This window comes from Crotalus tigris, unplaced genomic scaffold (assembly GCF_016545835.1).
Source record: "Crotalus tigris isolate CLP2741 ecotype Arizona unplaced genomic scaffold, ASM1654583v1 scf7180000017625.6296891, whole genome shotgun sequence".
In the NCBI taxonomy this organism is placed as follows: domain Eukaryota; kingdom Metazoa; phylum Chordata; class Lepidosauria; order Squamata; family Viperidae; genus Crotalus; species Crotalus tigris.
The window spans coordinates 245,862-271,138 of NW_024096520.1; the positions used below are offsets into that span (position 1 = coordinate 245,862).

General features: G+C 38.4%; 2 protein-coding genes across 7 annotated transcripts in view; one reads left to right on the plus strand and one right to left on the minus strand.

The window, feature by feature from the left end:
• AMN1 (antagonist of mitotic exit network 1 homolog) lies at window positions 1–15,191 on the plus strand. 2 transcript variants are annotated; one of them, XM_039333114.1, is made up of 7 exons: window positions 1–225; window positions 1,821–1,953; window positions 4,622–4,766; window positions 7,155–7,372; window positions 12,330–12,386; window positions 13,670–13,781; window positions 14,681–15,191. In XM_039333114.1, exons 1-7 carry the CDS (start codon window positions 176–178, stop codon window positions 14,752–14,754), a joined length of 789 nt encoding a protein of 262 aa, XP_039189048.1. In that variant the 5' UTR covers window positions 1–175; the 3' UTR covers window positions 14,755–15,191. The 2 variants fall into 2 exon arrangements, with proteins under 2 accessions (XP_039189048.1, XP_039189057.1); XM_039333123.1 differs by lacking the exon at window positions 1–225 and adding an exon at window positions 289–610.
• ETFBKMT (electron transfer flavoprotein subunit beta lysine methyltransferase) overlaps window positions 14,914–25,277 on the minus strand; it is a 16,955-nt gene continuing 6,591 nt past the window's right edge. For 3 of the 5 annotated variants that reach the window (XM_039333072.1, XM_039333086.1, XM_039333080.1), the window contains exons 2-4: window positions 22,552–23,045; window positions 18,715–18,845; window positions 14,914–17,241 (exon numbers count right to left, since the gene is read on the minus strand). In XM_039333072.1, the coding sequence (XP_039189006.1) occupies window positions 16,898–17,241; window positions 18,715–18,845; window positions 22,552–22,868 (792 nt within the window). In that variant the 5' untranslated portion in view covers window positions 22,869–23,045 and the 3' untranslated portion in view covers window positions 14,914–16,897. The remainder of the gene's footprint in view (window positions 17,242–18,714; window positions 18,846–22,551; window positions 23,046–25,277) is intronic. The other 2 variants (XM_039333103.1, XM_039333091.1) reach the window with 1 other exon arrangement.

The following is a 25,277-nucleotide window of genomic DNA, read 5'->3' on the forward strand; positions in this document are numbered from 1 at the left end:
ATTCCGGCGCTCCTTCGCGCAGCCCGACGGGCGAGCTCCGCAGCCATGGAAGGGCTGGGGGGAGGGGGGGAGGTGGATTGTGCGCGCTCACTCTGAGGAAATGAGCGACGGTTTGTGACCCGGCTGCGCCAGCCCGGCCTGTGAGGAAAAGGAGGCGAGCGACCCAGGCTCGGCGATGAATTATCGCTACGGAGGCGGAGGGACGGTTCAGTCGCTCCTGGAGCTGTAAGTGGCCGATCATCCCAGGGTCTTCCCTCACCAAGGAGATGTCTCTCCCGAGGCCCGAACTACCCTTCTTCTATCCAGCCTCCCTCCGTCTCTCCCCTGGTTGTTCTGTATTTTATTTCTTCGTTGCTCGGCTAAAAAAAAAGCTAATACTTTAGAGGGGAGCTGGCAGTTTCTCCCCGATATGCCTTTTCTGCGAGGGAAAGTGAAGGAGGTGGGAAGGAAGTCGGGTCACCAAGGAAGCCGGAAAGCTAAACCCGAGACTGGCCTGAAGTGAAACAATAATACGAACGATCAAAAAGAAAGCATTCGCGTTCAGAATAAGAGAAAGGCATCAGGATCCCAGCTCTTAATAAAAGTGGCAAAATCTGATGCCAAAGCAAAGGTAGAAAGAAACATTCAATTCCTCTTTTGGCTAGTAAGAGTTTGTATTCCAACAGGTATTTCTGAGAAGCAGGATGAAAGGTGGTGGATGAATTTAAATCTCCAGGATTAGATTAACTGCATCCTAGGATTTGGTGGGGGGGGGTGTGTGTCAAAATCTGCAAGATATGGCCAGGTAGTATCACATTGATACATGGTTGTGAATTACATCTGTGCCGTCTATCTCACAGATTTTTTTTCTTTTCCCTCCAGGAAAACAGATACTGTAAGGGTTTGCCAAACTTTTTAAATTTCTTTGCAAAATCCTAAAAAGAATGATCGAGGAGGATGGCAAGGGTTTTTCATTTTTAAAATGGGTAAGGAAGATCTGGGAAACCACAGATTAGCTGGAGCAACATGAAAACCTGAAAAAGTCTTGCAACGTCACATGACATATCGTGACGTATCGTGACTTTTTTGCCATTGCCGGCAATGGGGTAGGCGCGGTTTTGCTATGACGGCAGCTTGACACCCCTAGAGTAATCATTAAGAATTTGATACATAAGAGTCTCGAGAATAATCTAAAAATCAAGTTAGCATAGGCTTATCTTGCACAAGTAACTAATCTCATATTTCAGTGGTTACTTATTTCACAAGTAACCACTAGTCTGGTTCATGGAGAGTTATCACTAAGCCAATGAGAAATAAATATACTCCAGTATGGTTATCTACAAGAGGTTGAAACTGATAGCTTTGATTTAGGTCACACTTCTTAAGCCATACTTGGCCTAACCAAGGATTTTCTCATTGCTGTTGATTTGGTTCACACATGTTACTCTATGGTTTATTGCAAAAATAAAACCAAACTCACCAGTCACTGAGAAATCTCTAGCAGATTTGTGAATTTCTTCAAAATACTTTGGAGCAGAGTTTGAAATTTAGTAATTATATAATTTATCTCACTATAATCCTATCAGTAGCCATCAGGAACATGTTTGTGACTAGAAGTTTAAAATTATTGTTTCATTTATTCCTGTTTATGACTACTATACATTGTGTATGTCTCTAGTGAAAAAAATGCTTGTTTTTTTACTTGGCTTTATATTTATAAAAAGAAGCCAAGTGTATTGCTGAGTAAGTATTGCTGAGTAAGACAATATGATTTTATACCTGATATTGCAGCCACTGAAAAATATTGTCAACATATAATTGTTTTTCTTTTTCCTCTTCAGATGCCTTCATTGTTTAACAAGAAACATATCCAAATATGCTGCAGATATTAAGTCTTTGCCTCCCAACATAAAAGATAAGCTGATTAAATCATTGAGTATCCAAGGATGGATAACAGATACAAATATTAGCATGGTAAATTTCCATTTAGATCACAGTCTTTGCTACTTTTTCAGTATTAGTTGATATGCAATAGATGCTAAACATGAGAGAGATAAATTGTGGCATTCTTGAAGGGTTTGAATTGCTATTTATCTCACCCTTGGCCATACTTCCAGGTGAATAAGTAGATGTTATTGCTTGATATAAATGGAATTCTTATAGAGCATGATCCTTGCTGGGTGATGAACATATTAGAAAAGGCATATTAAAAAACAATAAAATGTAGTCTGGATGATGAGAAAAAGCTCAAAAGAAATATTTAGGTGGCTCATAGGATGTTACATAATCCAGAATGCTTAAACTGCAAGCAATGCACTATGTCTCTTTACCACAAGAATCTTCTTTTATGCCAAAATAGGTTGACATCTAATTGTTAACAATAGTATTCTAGACTACAGTGGGGCAAAAAAGTATTTAGTCAGCCACCAATTGTGCAAGTTCTCCCACTTAAAAAGATGAGAGAGGCCTGTAATTGTCATCATAGGTAGACCTCAACTATGAGAGACAAAATGAGAAAACAAATCACATTGTCTGATTTGGAAAGAATTTATTTGCAAATTATGGTGGAAAATAAGTATGTGGTCACCTACAAATAAGCAAGATTTCTGGTTCTCACAGACCTGTAACAACTTCTTTAAGAGTCTCCTCTGTTCTCCACTCATTACCTGTATTAATGGCACCTGTTTGAACTTGTTATCAGTATAAAAGACACCTGTCCACAACCTCAAACAGTCACACTCCAAACTCCACTATGGTGAAGACCAAAGAGCTGTCAAAGGACACCAGAAACAGAATTGTAGACCTGCACCAGGCTGGGAAGACTGAATCTGCAATAGGCAAGCAGCTTGGTGTGAAGAAATCAACTGTGGGAGCAATAATTAGAAAATGGAAGACATACAAGACCACTGATAATCTCCCTCAATCTGGGGCTCCACGCAAGATCTCACCCCGTGGGGTCAACATGATTACAAGAACAGTGAGCAAAAATCCCAGAACCACACGGGGGGACCTAGTGAATGACCTGCAGAGAGCTGGGACCAACGTAACAAAGGCAACCATTAGTAACACACTACGCCGCCAGGGACTCAGATCCTGTCTGAAGTTTGCTAGAGAGCATTTGGATGATCCAGAAGAGGATTGGGAGAATGTCATATGGTCAGATGAAACCAAAGTAGAACTGTTTGGAAGAAACACAACTCGTGTTTGGAGGAGAGAGAATGCTGAGTTGCATCCAAAGAACACCATACCTACTGTGAAGCATGGAGGTGGCAACATCATGCTTTGGGGCTGTTTCTCTGCAAAGGGACCAGGACGACTGATCCGTGTAGAAAGAATGAATGGGGCCATGTATCGTGAGATTTTGAGTGCAAACCTCCTTCCATTAGCAAGGGCATTGAAGATGAAACGTGGCTGGGTCTTTCAGCATGACAATGATCCCAAACACATCGCCCGGGCAACGAAGGAGTGGCTTCGTAAGAAGCATTTCAAGGTCCTGGAGTGGCCTAGCCAGTCTCCAGATCTCAACCCCATAGAAAACCTTTGGAGGGAGTTGAAAGTCCGTGTTGCCCAGCAACAGCCCCAAAACATCACTGCTCTAGAGGAGATCTGCATGGAGGAATAGGCCAACATACCAGCAACAGTGTGTGCCAACCTTGTGAAGACTTAACAGAAAACGTTTGACCTCTGTCATTGCCAACAAAGGATATATAACAAAGTATTGAGATGAACTTTTGATATTGACCACATACTTATTTTCCACCATAATTTGCAAATAAATTCTTTCCAAATCAGACAATGTGATTGTCTGGATTTGTTTTCTCATTTTGTCTCTTATAGTTGAGGTTTACCTATGATGACAATTACAGGCCTCTCTCATCTTTTTAAGTGGGAGAACTTGCACAATTGGTGACTGACTAAATACTTTTTTGCCCCACTGTATATGCGATTATGTGTGTAACCAATGACAAATGAAATTTAGAAACTATATATATATGCTGACTTTTGTTGTCTCAGCATGAAGACCCTTTCATACTCTTCTTTGAAGATTGTGTCTTCCACTGCAATACTTGAGGAAAAAACTTTTTTTGTTCTGCCAATGAAACAAGAGTATGAAGACTAATGCTTCTTTTATCCTGGGGATGATGAGGGTTGCAGTTCGGAAGGCTTTGAAATATGTGTTTGTATGTTTTTAGTTTAACATGCTATGTGAATCTAGCTACTATACATGTTTTGTAAATAATTTATAATTTAGCATATTATGTGAATCTAGTAAATTAGGGATTATCTCTTGTTAAAACATAGCTTAGAACATTATATAAAGTTACGTTACATTTTTGAAAAAGTAAGTCGAATGACTACCTAGTATTTATTAAATGCAAGTAATGACATGGCATTTCTGCAAACAAATGCATAGAGCAATGAAGTCCTGATTCCTAGAGAGCTTGCCTGCAATGAGTTCCAAAAGCCAAAGTGGGAGGCTGAAATATAGTTAAGTCATGTTCCAAAAGTCCAAATACAGGTCATCAGCCAGTCTAGGTTTTAAGAAATTGAATATCCATAGATAACAGGCTTTGAGAGGCATGTTTTTGTTTATTTACATTTTTAAAAAGTAAAATCTGATTGAAATACTTGCCATTTTTAGGTTCTTCACCCTGCAGTAGAGGCACTGGATCTTCGAGACTGTGATATTTCAGACCATGCCTTGCAACAGCTTTGTAACTGCAGGCATCTTAAAAAGATAAATGTAAATGTTTGGAAAAACAACAGGCTGACCATAACTTCTGAAGGTATACTTTCTGCACAATGGTTATTTAGAAGAGCCCTGGGAGATACAAATGATAGCTGTTTGGGTTGTTTGTTATGTTCTGTTTTAATTTATATATTTTAGCAAAGATAGGAACAGAAACTTTTTAGTGGAAGTTAGGAGATCCCATTTATGAATGCTAGGTCATGTTCTTGCACGTATAGTGTATTCATACTGACCTACATTTAATTGTATTTAATATATTTAATTTTATTTTACTTTGAATGTAAACACAATGAAATTTAAATTTTGGTATGTCTCCATCTAGTTCTCTGTCCATCAAAAATTCATTTTATTACTGTGTGAGCTGCCTAGAGACTTTGTATGAGAGGCAGCCATGTAAGTCCTGTAAATAAATAAATTGAAAAACATGTTACAATTAATGTTGCAATAATGTATTTTATACAATGTAAATAGAAACTGACCTTGAACTTCTGGATGATATGGTTGGAACCCTGGAGTTCCAGGGAGCATGGTTTGAATAACAACAGGCTGGGAGTACTCTAGGATCTCTTTCAAAGTCTTTTCCAGTTATTTGCTTTTCAGTTCAGCTGTAGCACTTGAGAAATGAATGAGAAATTTGAAAAACAAATAAAGAAAATGTATATACCATGAGTCGGCAACCTGCGGCTCCGGAGCCACATGTGGCTCTTTGAGTCTTCTCCTGTGGCTCCCAGCCTCCTCTGCCATTTGCAGAGAGAGAGAGAGAGACAGAAACAGAGAGAGGCACTTGCGCTTCCCTTCTCTGTCTCTCTCTGTGTGTGTGTGTCTCTGTGTATGTGAAAGTGTGTAAAAGAGTGGCCTCACGCTGTTCTCGGATAAGCTTATTGGGCGGGGCTCCTGCCTTTGCTGCATCTCAGCAGAAAGCAGCATCTCTCTCTCTCTCTCTCTCTCTCACACACACACACACACACACACACACACTAAGTGGGGGAAGAGGACTGGCAGACCAAGGGCAGGGGAGAGCCAGCCCAACAAGAAAGTGTGTCAGCTTGTTGGAGAACAGCGTGAAGCCAGCTTGCCAGGTGAGCAGAAGTTCAGAGAGAGAGAGAGAGAGAGAGAGGGAGGGAGGGAGGAAGACAAAGAGAGGGAGGGGAGAGAGAAAAAAAACTCATGCACAGCAGCCTCTATTTCTTTTTAATTAAACTCTTCAAGCTCCTCCCAGTGTGTGTGTGTGTGTGTGTGTGTGTGTGTGTGTACGTACGCGTGCAACTTTTGCAACTCCCAATATTTTCTTTTCTCTGGGAAACGGGTCCAGGTGGCTCTTTGAGTGTTTAAGGTTGCCGACCCCTGGTATGTACATATGAATCGTTGTGGAACCATTAATCTATGATGACAGAATTTTTTAAAAGTATTGGAAAGTGGTATGCTGATAATGAACAGATGGTCCAATCTTGGTTGAGAAAATTACTCTTCTAAGACCTCAATTATTGGGTTATCATAAAGTTCAGAAAAGGAGATAATTGATTTTCTTTAAAAATCAACAAAACAAAATCCTTTATGTACTGTGTTTCCATGAAAATAAGATCCATTCTTTTTTTTTATTATTTTGCCTCCAAAAGAGGCACCAGGTCTTATTTTGGGGAGTTGTCTTACACACTTACCTTAGGACCGCCGCAGCCAGGCCTCTATGCCCCAACACTTGTTGTGCCACTGCCCGAGATTTTTTGTGGCCACTTGCAGCCGCACACCATGTGGCACATTGTGCCACTGCCGCTGCTTGCAGCAGGAGGCCATGTGGCTTGTGCGGATCGCATTGCTCCTGCCACTTACGACAGGAGGCTGCGAGGCTCATCGTGCCGATCGCATCGTTGCTACAAGCAGCACCAACATGATCAGTGCAATGTGCCATGCACCCTGCCACAAGCAGCGGTGCAAGTGGCGTAATGAGCCTCATGGCTTCTTCCTGTGAGTGACAGCAGCAACGCAGTGGGCTATATGGCATATGGCCACAAGCAGCTGCAGAAGAAGTCGAGCAATGGTGCAACAGGTGTTGGGGTGTGGGAGAACTGACTGCAGTAGTCCTAAGGTAAATGGGTACAGGGCCCATGGGGCAGCTCCTTACACCCCTGCCCTAGCTTGATTTTTATTTTTGGGGTAGAGCTTATATTGAGCACACATGTAAAAATCAAGCTAGGCTTATCTTCGGGATAGGTTTTATTTTGGAGAAAACATGGTACATTATGCAAACTAGTTGTGGTTCCGGCTAATGAAACATTCCAAAGAACTTCCAGGCATTTATATTGTATATAAGAATATTGTATATTCTTGCTTTTGACACTAAAACTCAATGAAATCAAACTCTTATATTTAAATATATGGTAATAGAATTTTATCTACAGGAGAAAAACCTGCCTTCCATCTCCAACAGGAGTTGCAGCATTGGCCTTATCGTGCCCCTATCTGCAGGAAGTCTCCTTTAAGAGATGCAGCAACCTAACAGACAGTGGAATCCGTGCTCTTGCCCTCAACTGCCCCCTTTTACAAATAGTCAACATAGGTGGATGCTCCAACATCACAGACACATCCTTACAAGCCCTTGGGCAGAACTGTAGATCCCTGCACAGCGTTGATTTTTCATCAACCCAAGTAAGATTGAAAAGCATTATTACAACATCATCTTGAAAAACATTGGAAACAAAGAAGATAATTTATAAATAATTTCATAAGATTCTTTGGTATCAGAAATGGGATTCTGAAATTAAGAGGGATCAAATGGCCGTCTTAATAATTGGAGATTCTAGAGTTTAGACTATTCTTTGTTTGGCTTTGGTAGGCATTAGATTCTGGGTTCTCAGTGTGATGCCCAAGAAAAAAAAGGGGTTCTCCATTGACATTTCAGTTTATTTGTATAGAAGTTTAATGAAAGGCATGATGCTGAGTGTAGTTTAAACATGAGTAAAATAATTAAAGTAAAAAGGCAGCTAGTAATGTGACCCTGGAAAAGAGACAGATAATAAAAACTAGATGGTTGTCTTTGTGTGGTGTGAAAGGAGACAGTATATAGGCACAATAAATTTCACTGTTTATGGTAGACAGTGCTAGTGTCTAAGGTAGGAAGAGATCTCCATTTGTTTAGAAGAATGCATGTCATAGTATGATTTGTTTTTATTTTTATTATTTCTATGTAACAAAAATATACAATGTGTAATGTTGCTTTGTTCAATGGTCTGCATTGTTCCTTAGTTATCATTATTTTTCATGCCAGTAAAATATACCCTGTTTCAATTGTTTCCAGACACTTTGGTTTCTTATTAAAGTGGGCAGTTTTTCATACAATAATCCTTGAGGCTCCCTGTCTAATATGACTGCTGTTTAAAGTGGCACATTGTTAAAAAAATCTCTGGGTGTTCAAAGCAGATTGTCCTTTTGAAGTTATAGCAGATCTGCTCATTGGACCTGCAAGCCTTTGTAGTTAGATTGGTCTAGGCCACGAATGGCTTTACTCAAGACAGTAAACAGGATGCAGAACAAAACTCAAATTTGATTTCTGAATTCATATCTTAAGCTAATTAAAATTAATTATTCAATTACATGCAGCTAATATGATTGTTCCCATGTATTTAATGTGCCCTTTTTTCAACCAGAGTAAAATTTATGTTAACTGTTTGGGATGAAATCTGGCTCTCTTCTAATGAGCCACTGAATGCTTTAATTGAGTCCTTCCGTTACAAGATCAACGTGAGATGTTAAGATATTGAATGAAAGGCTGAAAATAAAACATTTAAGCCATCAAATCCCCCTTTCCCTGTCCTGCTCAGTATGGTAATCCAAATTAAATGGTAGTAAACCCAGAAAAATGTTGTCTAACTTCTGTTTAAACAGATCCAGTGAAGAGGAACCTAGTACTTTTCTAGATAATTGGTTCTGCTGTTGAATTTCTTTTACTAGTAGGTTTTTTATGTTCAGTCAAAACATACTTTGTTATAACTTCATTATTTTATGCACTGCACTCTGGAATGAGAGAGAACAGGGCTTGACCTGCTTCTATGTGACATCCTTTCAGGTATTTAGGAGAGCTGTCATTTCCACCCCTCCTCCTATCATCTTTTCTCAAATTTAAGTTATTCACCTGCTGTCCCAGCTCGGTCTATTGCCAATCTTCCCTTCATCTGAATTGAACACTATTGGGCTTGGAGTTAGCCACTGGCTTCCTTTGTTCTCTAGAATGGCCCCAAATTTTGTATCACAACACCAATAGCCACCTCACTTTGCTCATGCATAAAGAACTGAAATGGTTTGGATAAATCTGGTAAGCCTAGGGCAGTGGTTTTTGTTTAATTTGTTGAGATGTTGCTGTACACTCAGATGTACTTTCAAATCGGTCTAGATCTTTTCCTTGGGTTGCCTCATACTAAAAGTTTTGTAACAACTCCAAAACTAGCAACCCAGATCCTATAAAAACCAGCCATTCCTCAAGAATCTCCATAATTATTTCCAGTTCTTAGGTTCAGTTAGTCTGCAGATGGTTTCTTTCCTTTCTGCAACAATTGTTGTTGAGCCTTCAAAATGGCAAATCCTAAGTAAGAGTCTTTTTAGCCACTTGGGCCTTTCCCTTAGATACATGATATCTCACTTGACCCAAAAAGTTTAGTAGTTCCCATTGCACACTGCATACATAACTTACTGATTTCAGCTCAGATCAATAAGTCATCCACATGTTGAAGCAGAGTACATTTACAGTTTGAGGAGGAGATTGCATTTTTCAAATCTATAGCCAGGGCAGTTCCAAACAAGGTAGAAATCTCTTGGCTGTTTGATTCCAGTGAATGCAAAAGAAAGCTTTGATTAAATTTGACAAGGAAAACCAGTTTCCCTCAGGTGGAAGAGTTGCCAATAAAGTATATGGATTAGGCCCTGTCGAATGCATTGTCATCATAACTTAATTTATTGCCCTCAGATCCTGAACAAATCTATATTAATTGGACCTTGGTTTCTTTATTGGCAAAATTGGGGTATTAAAGTCAGATCGGCACTCTCTAATCAGTTCATAAGTAAGATTTCTTCATCAAAGGCTTAAGTCCATTTTAACAGGTATTGATTCACCCTGGGTGGGGTGACTCCTTCCAATAATTCCACCCAGACTGGTGTCACATGATTTGCTTGTCCATGCCCCTCAGACTCTTGACAATACCACATCTTCAACTTCTAAGGGTATCTCACTATTCAGAGTGGTTAAATGTAACATACACCCTTGCATTCTCCATCCCTCTTCTTTTGGTACCATCAAGTGACTTTGTCCTCACAAAACATCAGTTCTGCTTTCAATGTCTCTTCCCAGCGAAAGTAACAGACAATCAGGCATGTATAAGAGCTGGTGATCCAACTTTCTCCCCTCCATTGCACAGTCCATTGATTGTAAAAGTGTATTACATGTGACTCCTACGGTGGATACTTCTTGTTAACACATTTCTCTTGTAAATTAGCCATCACTCTTTTTTGGATCCCAGTTCTCCTCAGTCTGAATCTTCCAGTTGGGCTATCACCATTCTATCTCGTGATCTCTTCTCTTGTTTTCCCTCTCTTCTCTTTCGGTGACACTCCTTTGACCATTGACCTTTTTGTCTATAGAGGGCACATTGGTCTCTTTGCAAACCTTTTCTTCACATCTGATTGCAGTTTCTCCTATTTGTATTTCCTTAGGATCTCTTCTCGTTATTTCTTAAGGTAGCCACCAATAGAGACCTTTGAATTTTCATGTCCCTACCTTTATTCTTGTCTTTCACCTGGTCCCAATTAGTATATATCCTTAATCTATTTCTACTAATTGGGAAATTTTCATCTCTACACTATCAACTTTCTACAGGTTTTTTTCTTATATCTGGAACATTCTGACCCATAAAAATCAAATTAACCATTCTCATATTTTCAGCAGATTCAAGGTCTAAGTCAATATATTGTCTAAAAGCTTTATACAACTGCTCAAGAAATGGCCCTGATTTTTATTTGCGTTTGACGTACTTCATAAATCTTCGACAGGTTTTTTTTGCTTCAGAACCCCATTTCTAAGACTTTCCAATAAACAGCCTTTATAGGGTCTTCAATCTATGAAGGTCATTATCTTTGTTATGATTCCAGGAAGGCTCTTGATATGGCATCATCTCATATGGAACTTGGCTCACTTTTGGCCAGTTGCCATCTTGTTGCCTCGTCTCTTGCCTTCTTTAAAACTTCTCTAGCGTTAACAAAATGTTCATTGAAGTTTGGCATTCTATCCAGGTAAGGTTATGGGTGTCAATACTTGAATAAAAGGGAACATACATCCAACATGACTCCATTGCATATATCAGTGAATGCTGGTCTCTTAAATCACATAGCTTCAAAGTAGCCAGTCTGGCAGAACTGGGTGGAGGCGTCCTGGCCAGTCCCATCTGGGTTGCCAAAATTGCTGGGTCTATTGCCTAGTGTGTTCTTCCCTCAAATTGAATGTACTGAGATGGGATTTGTAAAATAAGCTTTATTCGCAGAAGAAAGGACACAAGAAAATCTCTCTCAAAGCCTAGGTAACCAACCCCAATATCCACTGGTGGGGGGGGGTGCAGCATTTTTCACAAGCTACAGCATACTTAATACTACGGGATCACAAATTGTTCTCCTATCCTTTTACAGTAAGCCTTTACCTAATTGTAATAAAGCAGTCATCTTTCAAGCTTGTAGAAAGGTTAACCACAAAATTATCGTAACTGTCATTTCAGCAGTACCATAACATAGCTTCCACTGATGTACTTCCCATTTAACAATATACTTCTCTTTTCAGCAGTATATTTTTAGCTATAATATATGCAAAGGTTTCCTGTTTATTCCTTATGCCTTGTCCCCACAATACCCTGGGGATTACAGTTTAGCAAGCTGAAACACTTATGCCTTGTCCTAAAGCTGATACCCTAAGTAAATGTTTATTGATATTTGAGGCTTCTCTACCACATTTATACCTCTTTCAATCTCTTTTCATATGGCTTAGTTTCCAATCCTGTATTCATCTTTATTGTCTGTTGCTGAACTTTTGAATCCTATTTGAAGTGTGGTGCACAAAACTGGATAAAGTACCTCATTTATGATCTGACCAAAACAAAGTAACGTGCAATAATTATTTCACATGATTTGAAAAATACAATTCTATTGATTCAGCCTAAAATTGTACGCATCTGTTTACAGTCACATTCACCCTGCTGTTCATTTTCTGTTTGCTATCAACCACAATTCCAAGATGTGCTTATACAAGTATTATTAGGTCAGGTATCCTCATCTCATACTTATGCATCTGATCTTTGTTCTCTAAGCTTCGGACTTATTTCTATTAAATTTCAGGTTTTTTTCCAGAGCTTTTACTTATTGGTTTTGATTATAAGAAATTTGACTTTCCTTGTTAATTAAGGAACCTTTTATCTAGCCTTGTTATTTATTGTACTTCTGTTTTTAATACAAGTTATTTTGAAAACACATATAAATAAAAAACCCCAATAGATTATATATGGATTTCCATTATTGGAAGAGAAGAAATAATATTTTGGCTTCCACTTGATAAAAGATCCTTTTTACCATTTAGGTCACTGATGATGGGGTGATGGCACTTGTTCGTGGAATGTGTTCAAACAATTTAAAGGTAACATTTGGATACTTAACATTTGGATACGTTTAATTAAAGTTGCTATTAGAAAGTTACATATGTGGGGGAGGAGAATTACTACATCAATGCTCAAAACTTTTATTAACACTCAAGGATACTTTTTTAATTGACAGCTGTTGAGTGAACTCCACAGAGCAGTGTGCCAAACTTAATGTAGATCATATGAATTAAGTGCTATTGCTATTGCTATATAAACATAGTATGTTGTTTTTCACTAGTACTATTGGGCAGTAAATATATCTTAAAGTTGTTTTCTGGTTTTTGTCTGTTCTTGCATATTATTTCACACATGATTTCCTCTATGCCAAGGAATACATAAACAAGAATAGATTTATAAATGCTGAACCAGAGGTTTTGGGTAAAATAAGCTTAAAACACATGAAGACTGTAATATATTTATTCAGCCCCTTCTGTCTCTTGTTCTTCATTCTATGTTACCTCACTTTCTCACCTTTCCTGAATTAAATATTGTGACTTGTAGGATAAAGTGTTCAAAAGAGAATAGTACTCAGCTGGGGCAAGGGAGCCTAATAGGTTCATACAGTTGCATGAGTTACCGGATCTCTTTTGAAATACAAATACACTACTGCAAGAGACTAAAACATAGATAAAAACAAATCTTTACTAAAGCAGTTAAAACTGTTTGTAAAATTAATTTCCCTATGCTTCCAAAATTCAGCCAGCTCAAAAATATATTTTATCACTACTTTCTGAATCTAAAATTAAGGTAGAGGTGAGATTTTTCTCTAACTCATATGCTTTCTTCATGTCACAGTATACTTTATTACTGAAATACAGAAGCGAATGAGAAAAAATTGTCCTTTGTCAGATTTGTTTTTATTTTGGTTTTGGAAGTAACAGAACTATTATCAAGAAGAAACTCCTTGGTAAATTTCAATGTACTCTAGCATATGAGATTCAAATTACTTTAGAGCAGGGTGTCAAACTGCCGGCCCGCGGGCCAGATGCATCATAGCAAAACTGCGCCCACCCCATTGCCGGCAATGCCAAAAAAAGTCGTGATACGGCACATGTCACATGATGTTGCGAATTTGACACCCCTGCTTTAGAGCAATTCATCCTGTAAGAGATTAGGAACACCAATGACTTCATGCAATTATTTGAGATATTAGTCTCTTCCATAATCTCTCTTCTAATATCCTTATTATTATTATTCCAATCATATTTCACAAAACAGATTTATTTTATTTATTTATTTAGTGATAGCTACTGATGGCATTATTCTTTACCCTTAATAGGAGATCCATATGGAACGATGTGTTAATTTAACAGATATAGCTGTGGAAGCTGTCCTCACATACTGTCCTATGATATATATTCTTCTGTTTCATGGATGCCCACTCGTAACAGGTGACTTGAAATCTTGACTAGATTGTCATAGATGTTTACTGAAAACCACATCAAGTGGCGTCAAAATGACATTGTATGTGTTATGATATCATTAGCTGCAAAACATCATCATGTGTGTGACATAACTTGGCTTTGAAAGAAAGCATTTCTAACTTATTTAATCAATAAGTTTACTGTAAGTTTTTAAGAAGAGACTGGACAGCCATTTGTCTGAAATGGTATAGGACAGGGGTGTCAAACTGCCAGCCCATGGGCTGGTTTCATCATACTGAAGCCGTGCCCATCCCATTGCTGGCAATGCAAAAAGAGTCACGATACATCGTGACAAGTCACACGATGTGGCGAGTTTGACACCTGTGGTATAGGGTTTCCTGCCTAAGCATGGTGCTAGATGACCTCCAAGGTTCCTTCCAACATTATTATTACTATTACTACATTGTTGTTGTTGTTGTTGTTATTATTAACCATTTTAAACAGTTGATGGTCTGAATCCAGGAAAAGATGGCACAGAATTTATAGTCCACTCTTGTTTCAAAGTTTGTGCATTCTCTATTATGCTTTCCTGTTGAAGAACTTTGGCCTTTCTTTTTTCACACTTTCTGGAATTGTTTGTTGAAAATTAAAGCATATTTTCATTCTCTGAATCCTTGCTCTGGGAAACTCCTGCCATTAAGAGAGCCATAACATGCTTATAAAATATTAGGAGGATGAACTGTCTTAAAAGCCAACAAAATATAATAGATCAACATATTGAAGTGGATTTTGGTTATTTATACAATGGTCTTGTTGAAAAATAACAGAAGCCCATTCCTTCCCACTACTTGTTTAGTCTTGTTTCTGTCATAAACATTTCTTTAACCTTAAAAATAAAAACTAAACATGGCATACTTTATTTGCAGATCGTTCCCGAGAAGCACTGGAGCAGCTGGTTGGGCCCAAAAAATTCAAGCAGGTTTCGTGGACTGTTTATTGATTTTTGTTTGAAATCACAAGGCACTACTCCTTTCATTCCCCCAACCCCCGGGACCATTTCTGAGAGTCTTCTCCGAAGTTCTGATTAGTAACAACATTTGCTGTTGATAACTGTAGTTTCAATTGGAGAAGAGCAAACATGCTATTCATGTTTGTTTTCCTCCAAGCTAGGTCATATCAGTGTTCTGCATTTTTGTGAAGCTTTGGGGCACTACTTCTTTAAAAAAAACATTTTTACTAATAAAAGACCAACAGTAAATGTGGGAATGCAAAAAGCAGAAAGAACACCAGTAAGCTAATGGAGCAAATTTCATGGAAGCATCTTGTGCTGCCTGCCCTGCTGTCATTTAGGTGAGGACCAGTTCTATTTCTAGGCATCCATTGTAACAGGAGCCATGGTTTGTTTGTATCCGAATAAAACCTTCAAGTTTGACAGTGCATGAATTTCATTTAATTCTATTAATAACCAGTCATAGAATGTGTGTTTGTAAAACTCAATATTTTAATTTTTAAGGGAAGAAGCAAATGTGGGGCTTTGCTGGTACCTGCAGAATGGGATGGCATATTCCAGAGGTGGCACTCAGAGGCCTCTCTGTGGGCACTCGCGCCGTCGCCCCAGTCCCACTTCCCCCTGTGGCCCCCTCACCAGCAACTTCTCCGGAGGAGAGTCACCCCTGAGCACAGCCCACACAGAGCAGCGCAGCCAAGGACATGGCAGCTGGGCAGCGAGGACAAGACTCCGCCCTCATGTCCCATCGCGCACAGATGCTGCTACGGGCACGGACAGAGGGCATGGCCACCATGGTGCTGCTGGGCCGCCTGGGCAATCTGTGGAGACAGTGGCTGGCCCTGTCGGTGGGCCGGTCCGGGGTGGGGGCAGAGCAGGTGGGACTGGGCAGAGAGGGAGTGGAGCGGGGGCAGGCGGGACTGTTTTTTGGGCACTCGGTCTCTAAAAGGTTCGCCATCTGCCATATTCCAGTTAAGGTTTTTTTATTTATTTGATTTGTAACCCCTTCTCAACCAACTATTAAAGACAACTTACAGTAACATTCATTGAAGTTTTATTTTTGAAAGCTTTTGCCAAAATAAACATGTTAGTCTGTAAACTGACACAAGGCTCTTGATTACTTTTGCTACAGAAAACTGACATGAATTCTTTTTGGAAATTATCCCACTAGGATATTATTGTTTTTAGTAATAAAAAAAATATTGACCATTATGGATTTTGACATTCTGTAAATGTAGTAATCTTTTAATTTTTACTTTTATCATGCATTACTATTAATTATTGTTGAATAAGGAATTTGACATTCATCCTAATCAATTAATTTAGCACAACTTAAAAGAATTCTCATCCACCACTGTTCAGGACAGTATATGGAGTACAGTAAGTCAAAATATAGAAAATACAAAGCTTGATCAAACCTATGAGAATAGTTGTGTTGAAACAGAAAGCAGCCTTTGTGAACATATTCAGTAATTGAGTCTGTACAATAATAATTAGCTTAATAAAGACATCAAGCCAGAATGATCCATTCGTTTGCAAACATGAGTAATAAAGCCATGCCTGAATGGATAGCATGATATTCCATTTTGGATCAGGATATTACATCAAATGTGTGCTAGAGTGGCTGAGCAGACATGATAGATGAGAACCAACAATTAAAGATCAAAACATTTATTCTCATGGATGTGGATGTTATAGAACAGCATAAAAAGAAGACAATGTTCCAGAGATCAACATACAGCAAACTTTCCCAAGGATTCCCCTTTCCTAGATGGGTCATCCACTGACTACCCAGTACCAGCAACTAGCTGTTAGGTATAGTGCCTGAGTTTAGAAGTTCCATTAGGTATAAAATTACTGTTGCTAGGCCACCCTCTACAAATAAAATGTATTTTTATTCTCGTAAACAGTATTGAGGATATTTTTAAATAATGCATTCTCGATCACAATCAGGCAAAAGTTTTTCTTTTGATTGTATGTCATACTATTGTCCCACTCTAATATGGCTGCAAATAAAGTGTTCAAACGTACTGGAATGTACATAATGATAGAAGCTAAAATATCAATGTATGGGAACTGGAGTTCAAGAGATTCAAAGTAACATCAACTGATTTCATATTTCCAAGACCTCTGAAATTTAAGGCTGATAATTCCAGATAAAAGTTTTGGTTGAACCGTTGTATTCTTCCGGTGATGATTTAGGAAGAGCATATTCACTAACTTTGTGCAACATTCTCTGAAATTGGTTGGTCACAAAATAGGGTCTGCCAGGATCCCCGATCAGCAATTCAGTGTGACCATCCTGGATGCATTTCTTCAACCATTCGGAGAGGCTGTCCGCAAGTTCTTCATTATAAAACATGTCCCCTAAGACAATAAGGTCCCACTTGCCTATATCAGTACCAATCAGGTTCTCTGTTAAAACAGGGATGGGATCTATGTTGTTCAGTTCACAGTTAAGCACTATGGCAGCAGCTGCAACTGAGATACCAAGAAAATAAATTAATTAAAATTAATTAAAATGTTGGGTTATGTTTTCTTTTTCAATTGCTGTAGAAAGAATGCAAGAAAGCTGACAAATGTGATCTGAAATTTAGATATAACCTCTTCTCCTAGAGAAGATCTAATGCAGGGTAATGTTCTTGCTTCCTAGCAAAAAATATACTTGCTGCTTGCCTTCCCACTTCATTCACATTAAGTTAGATGTATTCTTCTACATACACTTTATTGTCTCTATTAAGTAAAAATGTAAGATTTCAAAATAAGACCAACTGACAGGCTTCCCATGCAGGAACCTCTTTTGCCTCAAATACCTCCAGATGGGAGAATAAGGCATTTGAAAGCTATTCTTTACACCAGTGTTTCTCAACCTTGGTAACTTTTAAGAGGTGTGGACTTCAACTCTCAGAATTCGCCAGCCAGCTGGGAGTTGAAGTCCACATCTCTTAAAGCTGCCAAGGTGAGCAACATTGCTTTACATCAGTGTTTCCCAAACTTGACAATTTTAAGGCATGTGGACTTCAACTCCCAGAATTCCACAGCTAGCATTGCTGGCTGTGGAATTCTGAGAGTTGAAGTCCTCATGCCTTAAAATTGTCAAGTTTGGGAAACACTGCTTTACATAATAGAAAACATTTCCAGAACCTGCCAGGTATAGATACACCAGCATTTCTAGTATTTTTTTCCATGTGAGAGTCAGTGCTTGTCATTCTCAAAAAATAGACATTTGCTGAAGGAGATGACCTGCTCTCTTATTTTAAAAGCATTTATGACATGAAATTAAACCAACATATGGTCTGGTTTGAGATATGAAATCAATCATTGTAGGGGTAGCATGCGTGTGCAGCACACTGCCGTGCTTTGCACCCCCACAAATCTCCTAATTCTATACCCTTTGCTCCTATACCCTTTGCCCCAGTGAAGCAGCCAAAAGGTCACAGAACACCCCCTTGACTTAATGCCTCACGTACTGAAACAGATAACAGGCTCAGTTCCTTCTTCTATCTTCCTATCTTTGTTAGTTCCTTCTTCTATCTTCTGTCTTTGTTCCTTATCTAGTTGTTGACCGTATAATATGTAACTAGAAAATAGTTTGTTAGATGAAAGAATTATCCAATGAATAAATGATTGTCAAGCATCGAATGATTAAGAAAGCTTGTGTATGTAACAAGGGATATAAAAGCAATAAACAACGACAGACGTTGTCAGCTTCTGCTCAAGACATGCTTGTGACTGGTTCTTAGCGCCAACAAATCATAACTCAGCATTGTCTTTTTTCTTTTTACCCACTTCCCATTGTAGTTATGTGTGAGCTTGTTAAACCATAGTTTAAAACTCCAGAGTTATCATTATGTGTAAATCTAATACAGATCTTTAGATTTCAAAAGATGCTTGACACTGTAGGTTTATCCTAATGAACTTAGCTTGTCCTACATTTGGTAGAAAATAGCTTACCGGGATCAATATCATTTGCAACAACTTGTGATGCTCCACTTAGTGTAGCTGCAATAGCTGTTGCTCCACAACCACTTCCTAGATCCAGAACTTTCTTCTTTTGGACCATTTTTGGATTATCAAGAAGATATCTGAGTATATTTTGAAAATAAAGAATAATAAAAAAAAATCAATCTTGCAAAGTCTGTTAATCAGTTCTTCAAAATGCCTTAACTCAATTTGATCTGAAGATGAAGCTTACATCTCTAAGCAAAATGCTAACAACTTTGTCTTTTAATATGAAAGTGCTTCATCATCAACTAAGTTAAAATTGTATGAGAATGACTAAAAGAAATTATGGTTGTTACAAATTTTTATTTTTACAAACCATACTTCAAGCTGAAATTGAAGAGAGAGAGCTTCTCATCCTGTGACAAAAATATCCATTGGATAAAATTGAAAATTCAGGAGCTTGATTAACCCTAACTAAATGACCATGAAGGCCACCTCTGGAATTCATAAGTGGAAGGATGTCTTAATATATTATATTAAGTATATTAAGCCATATTTATTTCAATTATTACTTAATATAACAATCAGTTTGCTTCCATGAATTGTGCTACACTACAAAGAGGGACACAAAAGCTAGGCTTATGTGCTGTAGATGCTAAATCAGCCAATGAAATCTTGGGTTGTATCAACATAACAACTCATTAAAATAACAGGAAATACCTACAGTGGTCATCCCAGAATGCCCAGAATACTGGGTGTAGTTCTGGTCATTATAATACAAGAAGGACACTGAGGAATTGGAAAGAGTGAAGACTAACAAAGATGATGAGCTTGAAAATGGAATCATGTAAAGAAAGGTTAAATCTAAAAAATAGGAAAAATAATAGTCAACTTTCATTGTTTAAATGTCACAGGGTATGGATTTATTTTGTATAATGCCTGAGAATGGAGTGGATTTCATGGCTGAAATCCAAACTGAACAGCAACAATTTTCTGACCATGTGAGCTATTAAGCGTGCCTCCTGGAGTAATGGATGCTTTGGTGGTGGTGGAGGTTTTCAAGCTAAGATTGGATAGCAATTTCACTGAAATAGTCTCAGTATCCTTATCCTGGGCAGAGGGTTGGACTAGAAAACCTGCAAGGTCACCTCTCCCAAACTCATGAGCCTCTGAGATACTCAACCAAAATTATTATGGTGCTTTATCTATAATGGTCACCAGGGGCAATATTAACTGGGTTCAGCTGATAAATCCTAAATAGGACAAAACTGATCGTATACTGTCACCTGGTGGTCAATATAAGTAAAAGCACAACACAAGGTATACAATACATAGGTATGTAAAAATAGAGACATTGTAAAAATAAACCCTTTAAAAGGAGTTGTAGTAGAACTCATATAAAAGCTTGTATGTGATGCATGACATTTGTAACATCCACATCTCTCTGGTATGAGAGCTTAAGAAAAGGGAAGTAGGTCATATATACCACTCTAAAGACTTAAAAAATAAACCACATTATGGCTCAGTGCAATATACAGTATTTATTTATGAGACTTATACACCGCTTTTAAGTGCAAGCACTCTCTAAGCAGTGTACACCAGTAAGCAATGTATATATATATATATTTCCATTGCCCCCAACAATCTGGGTCCTCATTTTACCTACCCCGGAAGGATGGAAGGCTGAGTCAACCTTGAGCCGGTGAGATTTGAACCGCTGACCTGCTGAACACAGTCAGCTAAAGTGGCCTGCAGTACTGCACCCTAACTGCTGCGCCACCTCGGCTCTTATCAGTATGAACTCAGTAAGCATGGCTGAGTCTGCATTTTAATGTTTGCTTTAATGTGTTCTTACGAACTTTTTACTGAGCCATGGTTTCCTAACAGTAAGTAAATTTTCAGTGGTCAAGAGGCACCCCTGACATTTTGGAAGTTGAATGCTAAAAACTGGGTAGGACACATCTTGTATGTGGCTCGGATTGAAATTTTGGGAATATTTTGCATTATGGCTCTGTTTCTCACCTCTCAAATTTGGGTCAGTTTTCATCATCATCTGGGAAAGATCTGAAGGCCACATATAGCTTTGGGTCAGCAGGTTGCCTATTTGATTTTCTGAATAAAGCACAAAAGACTAGGTCCCAGAATACATTAAGCAACAAGCCTTGGTTTACAAGTCACATTGATGGGTTCACACAACTTTATAGTCACAAACAAATCACATTTTGGTTGAATATGCTGCAGGAACCCAGTAAATACATCATGCTGAAAAATCAGGCCACTAGATTGGGGAAGGTTGCTATATGTAGTTATATCTTGTATGGGGCAGTTTGGGTTCAAAGGATCAAAATGGAACTATCTCATCTATTTAAAGAGCTGTGGTGGCACAGTAGTTAGAATGCAGTATTGCAGGCTAACTCACTGCTCACTGCCAGGAGTTTGATTCTGACAGGCTGAAGGTTGACTCAGCCTTCCATCCTTCCAAGGTCAGTAAAATGAGGACCCAGATTGTTGGGGACAAAATGCTGACTCTGTAAACTACTTAGAGAGGGCTGTAAAGCATTATGAAGCAGTATAAAAGTCTAGATGCTATTGCTATTTATTAGGTTGATATCCTGTACAGGAACAGCTCAATAGTTCTACCTTGTCCTCACAATAACAACCCTGTGCAATAGGCTGGGCTCAGAAAGAGCAATGAGCCCAAGGATGCCAACTAGGCCTTCTAGTCTCTGGTCAAACACCTTAACCAGTAGACTACACAGGTTTTCTTTGTTTACGAAAACTTTGTAATTCCAAGTAACACAAGAGAACTAGCCAGCACCAATTAAAGTTTCCTAATGGTTCTGGGAATAGGAAAGGAAAACAATTATAGCATTCATAAAAGAGGTGGAAATTAAAACCTCAATGGTCAGGACAGCAAAATCTAAAGAAAGAATTTGGCAAACTCGGCAAAAGATCTTGTGATATGTGATGTGAGATTATCAAAATCTTTCAAGTCTTTGCTTTATTTGCTTCTATTTCATTCTGAGATTTGTAGGCACCAACTCTGAGATAGTTATTCTAGCAATCATTGAAACAGGAATTAAGCCTAGTATGGATATAGCTATATTAACTCTGAAGATTTGAGATCATTGTTCAGTTGTATTTCTAAATCTAGTCCTTAACCTGGATGTATTGATTTCAAAAGGCCTCAACTGCTCCAGAAGATATAATTCAGCATAATGATTTATGCAATAAATTCAATTTATCTGAACAATGTACCCCCTATAACAGGTAGCCTATGAAAAGTACCTGGAAATCTCAATGGTCCACAATGCTGTAGCTAGTTTAATAACTAAGGGCAATGATAAATAGTATATAATTTCTTTGTTAATCTAGTACTACTGGCAACCAGTCCCTATTTGGGACACCATTCCATGAGATTTAGGCTGGGTTTGCATTACACTCATCTATCAGCACTGTATCTTAGAATGATATAGTGAGTTTATTGCTCAGTTCATTCTTCCCCAACTTGGACATCTTCCCAATGTATGGACTTCAACTCCCAGAATTCTCCATCCAATACGATCAGTATTGAGAACTGTGACAGTTGAAGTTGACAAACTGAAGGGCAATTTATTTGAAGACTCATTAAAGTTATCAGCAGAACTGAGAAACAAAGTCCTACATGACTTGGAATAAGGATTCTTTGATACACTAATATGCCTCAGGCTTTATAGTATACTGTTAAGGGAAATCAGGTGAGTTTATTTTTACTATCCTTTATTATACCATTATAGCACCATTTAGTCAGCTTCCTATTAAACTGATTGCACAGCAGGTAAATCTCAGCCTTCTGGTGTTCTATACCTGGATAATCCTTGACCGCCTGGCCAGTACATTGCCCAGTATGGCTCCCCATAAGGCCACAAAGCAGCTTTGTCATGCCAAAACCTGCAATTAGGAGTCAGAAGATGTAGTCTTATTTCTGGGGTCAGGTTCCCGCTATCGATGATTTCCGTATTCTGCTCTAGAAACATTCTCAGTTCAGGATCTACATGTCTTCCTGAAGTTCTTTTATGGTAGCACCTCCAAACCAAACAGCTTCTTTGCTTCTGCTGCACGTCTTTTCCAAAGCTGGTCCTACTGCAAAAGTGCAGCAATCTTCTCCAACTGAGGAAAACCATGTGTCCTTTTCCTGCTAGGCCAATGTCTTCCCAACTTCAATATAGATCGTTAAAAATATTTGCCCGGAGCATGTCAAGATTCTCTAATGTCAGACTGGAATTGAGGAGATCTCACAGTTCTGGCTTTCAGAAGGAATGGGCAACGCTCCTAAAAACAAAAGAAGAGATTTTTGGTTCCTGAAAAGAAAATAACAGATTTTTACTACACAGATTGGCATAGGTTAATTATTTAAATGAGAACTAAGGCAGGCTGTGCTTTTGTATTTAAATTGTATTATTCTTGTTTCTGATTGATATTGTTATTCTTTTACTTAACTACCCCTCTCTGAATTGTTTTATGAACATGGAGGGAAGCTTTTGTTAAGGCCACTAGTCCACCCTGTGTAGCCTTTTCTGAGTGGCGGAATATTTTTGAACTTTGAATTTCTTGTAAAACCCATGTTTCATTGCTGACCTTGTTATGAATAGCATAAATTAAATGTTGCTCTCACTTCTTCCTGATTATTACAGCTACAAATGTTTGCCCAGTTTCCACCAACAGATCCTTTTTTCATTATAAATGCACTATAGATTATTATGTCTTTGTATGTATCTTACAAATGTTTTGTGTCAGAATCAAGAGCTGGGGGGGGGTTGCAAAGGCCACATGAAAATCTCTTTGAAACGGAGTATAAAGTAAACATCATCAAATAAAAATCTCTTTGAAACGGAGTATAAAGTAAACATCAGCATTTTCAGAACAAAAAAAGGAATTTTTAAAAAATATACCCTACAGCTCATTTTTAGTTCTTTGCCTCCACCTCCTCCCTTAGGGCTCTCTTATTTAGAACATAAAAATCTTTCAAAACAAACTTGATGCTTAATACCTATGTGGACATGTCCATATCATTCTCCTGGCAGCAATATAGAATTTTTAGATTTTTTGTTTTAACATCCTAGTTTAATTCGTAACTCTGAGATTTCCTGGTTATTTCCAATCCAAGATTTAACTGGAAGAGATCAACTAGATCACATGATGTGTCGCGACGTATTGCGACTTTTCCCCCATTGCCAGAGCTGGGGTGGGTGCAGTTTCGGAAATTATATGTACCTCTTTCCATTATGGCAAACATATCCAACACACCTTCCTCCTATTTTCCCCACCACAACAAACGATGAGGTGAGTTGGGCTGAGAGAATGGCTCAAAGTCACCTTGGTGACTTTCAGGGCTAAGAAGGGACTTGAACTCATGGTCTCCCATTTTCTAGCCTGGTGGCTTAACTATTAAACCAAACTGGCTGCTAATGGTTGACAATGTACTACAGATTTAAACAAGCACTTATTTGAGATATGAAAGAGTTAAATTATTTCTGTTCTATTCTATTCTAATTTGTCCTGTCCTTGGAATGAAACAAGGTACAGAATAGTGCAGATCTTTCTCAATTGCAATACACAAAATTTAAAAAAAAAAATTCCTTAACCTTGGATGGTCTTATCCTTGGCAGGAGGAGGTAAAGCACTCCAAGGATGAGATCTGATAAACTTATCCTCCTTTCCCTTGGTAAAAATCAAGTGAGACAAAGTTATGTTTGTAATTCAGATGCGATTAATTATGGAGTCTATATAAACTGGTTAGAAACCTTCATGAGGTGGAACTTCATTGCACATATAATTGGAAATATGAAAGGGTTTGCTCCCCACCATTTATTTATTTATGAGACTTATATACCGCTTTAAGTGCAAGCACTCTCTAAGTGGTGTACACCAGTAAGCAATGTGTATATATATATACCACTCTAAAGACTTAAAAAATAAACCACATTATGGCTCAGTGCAATATACAGTATTTATTTATGAGACTTATACACCGCTTTTAAGTGCAAGCACTCTCTAAGCAGTGTACACCAGTAAGCAATGTATATATATATATATATATTTACATTGCCCCCAACAATCTGGGTCCTCATTTTACCTACCCCGGAAGGATGGAAGGCTGAGTCAACCTTGAGCCGGTGAGATTTGAACCGCTGACCTGCTGAACACAGTCAGCTAAAGTGCGTTTTTCTGAGTGGCAGAAAGGACATAAAGTCTTTTGAATTTTTATTCTATTCATTAGTGCAGTGCTTCACAACCTTGGCAATTTGAAGAAGTGTGGACTTCAATTCCCAGAATTCCCCAGCCAGCAAGAAGAGGATGACTAGCAGCAAAGTGGCTGGACTCAGTTACCGTGGCAATGGGTACACCATTGGGAAGCTTGAAAGACCAGATTATGAATAGATCTTCATGGAGAAAATCTATCTATCTGGTTGCTAGGAGTCAAAAATTATGTCATTTCCTGAGAGCAACTGATGGAGATTTGCAAAAACCTTATTCTGCATAGAAGAAAGGACACAGGGAGATCATTCCCACTAAACCAGTGCAAAGGCCAC

What these genes read in the sequence shown, in the direction of transcription:
- AMN1 (XM_039333114.1), top strand. Translation starts at nt 176, where the DNA reads ATGAATTATCGCTACGGAGGCGGAGGGACGGTTCAGTCGCTCCTGGAG. An exon ending in CAGATACAAATATTAGCATG is followed by an intron (nt 1,954 to 4,621) that starts GTAAATTTCCAT and finishes TGCCATTTTTAG; the next exon opens with GTTCTTCACCCTGCAGTAGA. An exon ending in TTGATTTTTCATCAACCCAA is followed by an intron (nt 7,373 to 12,329) that starts GTAAGATTGAAA and finishes TTTACCATTTAG; the next exon opens with GTCACTGATGATGGGGTGAT.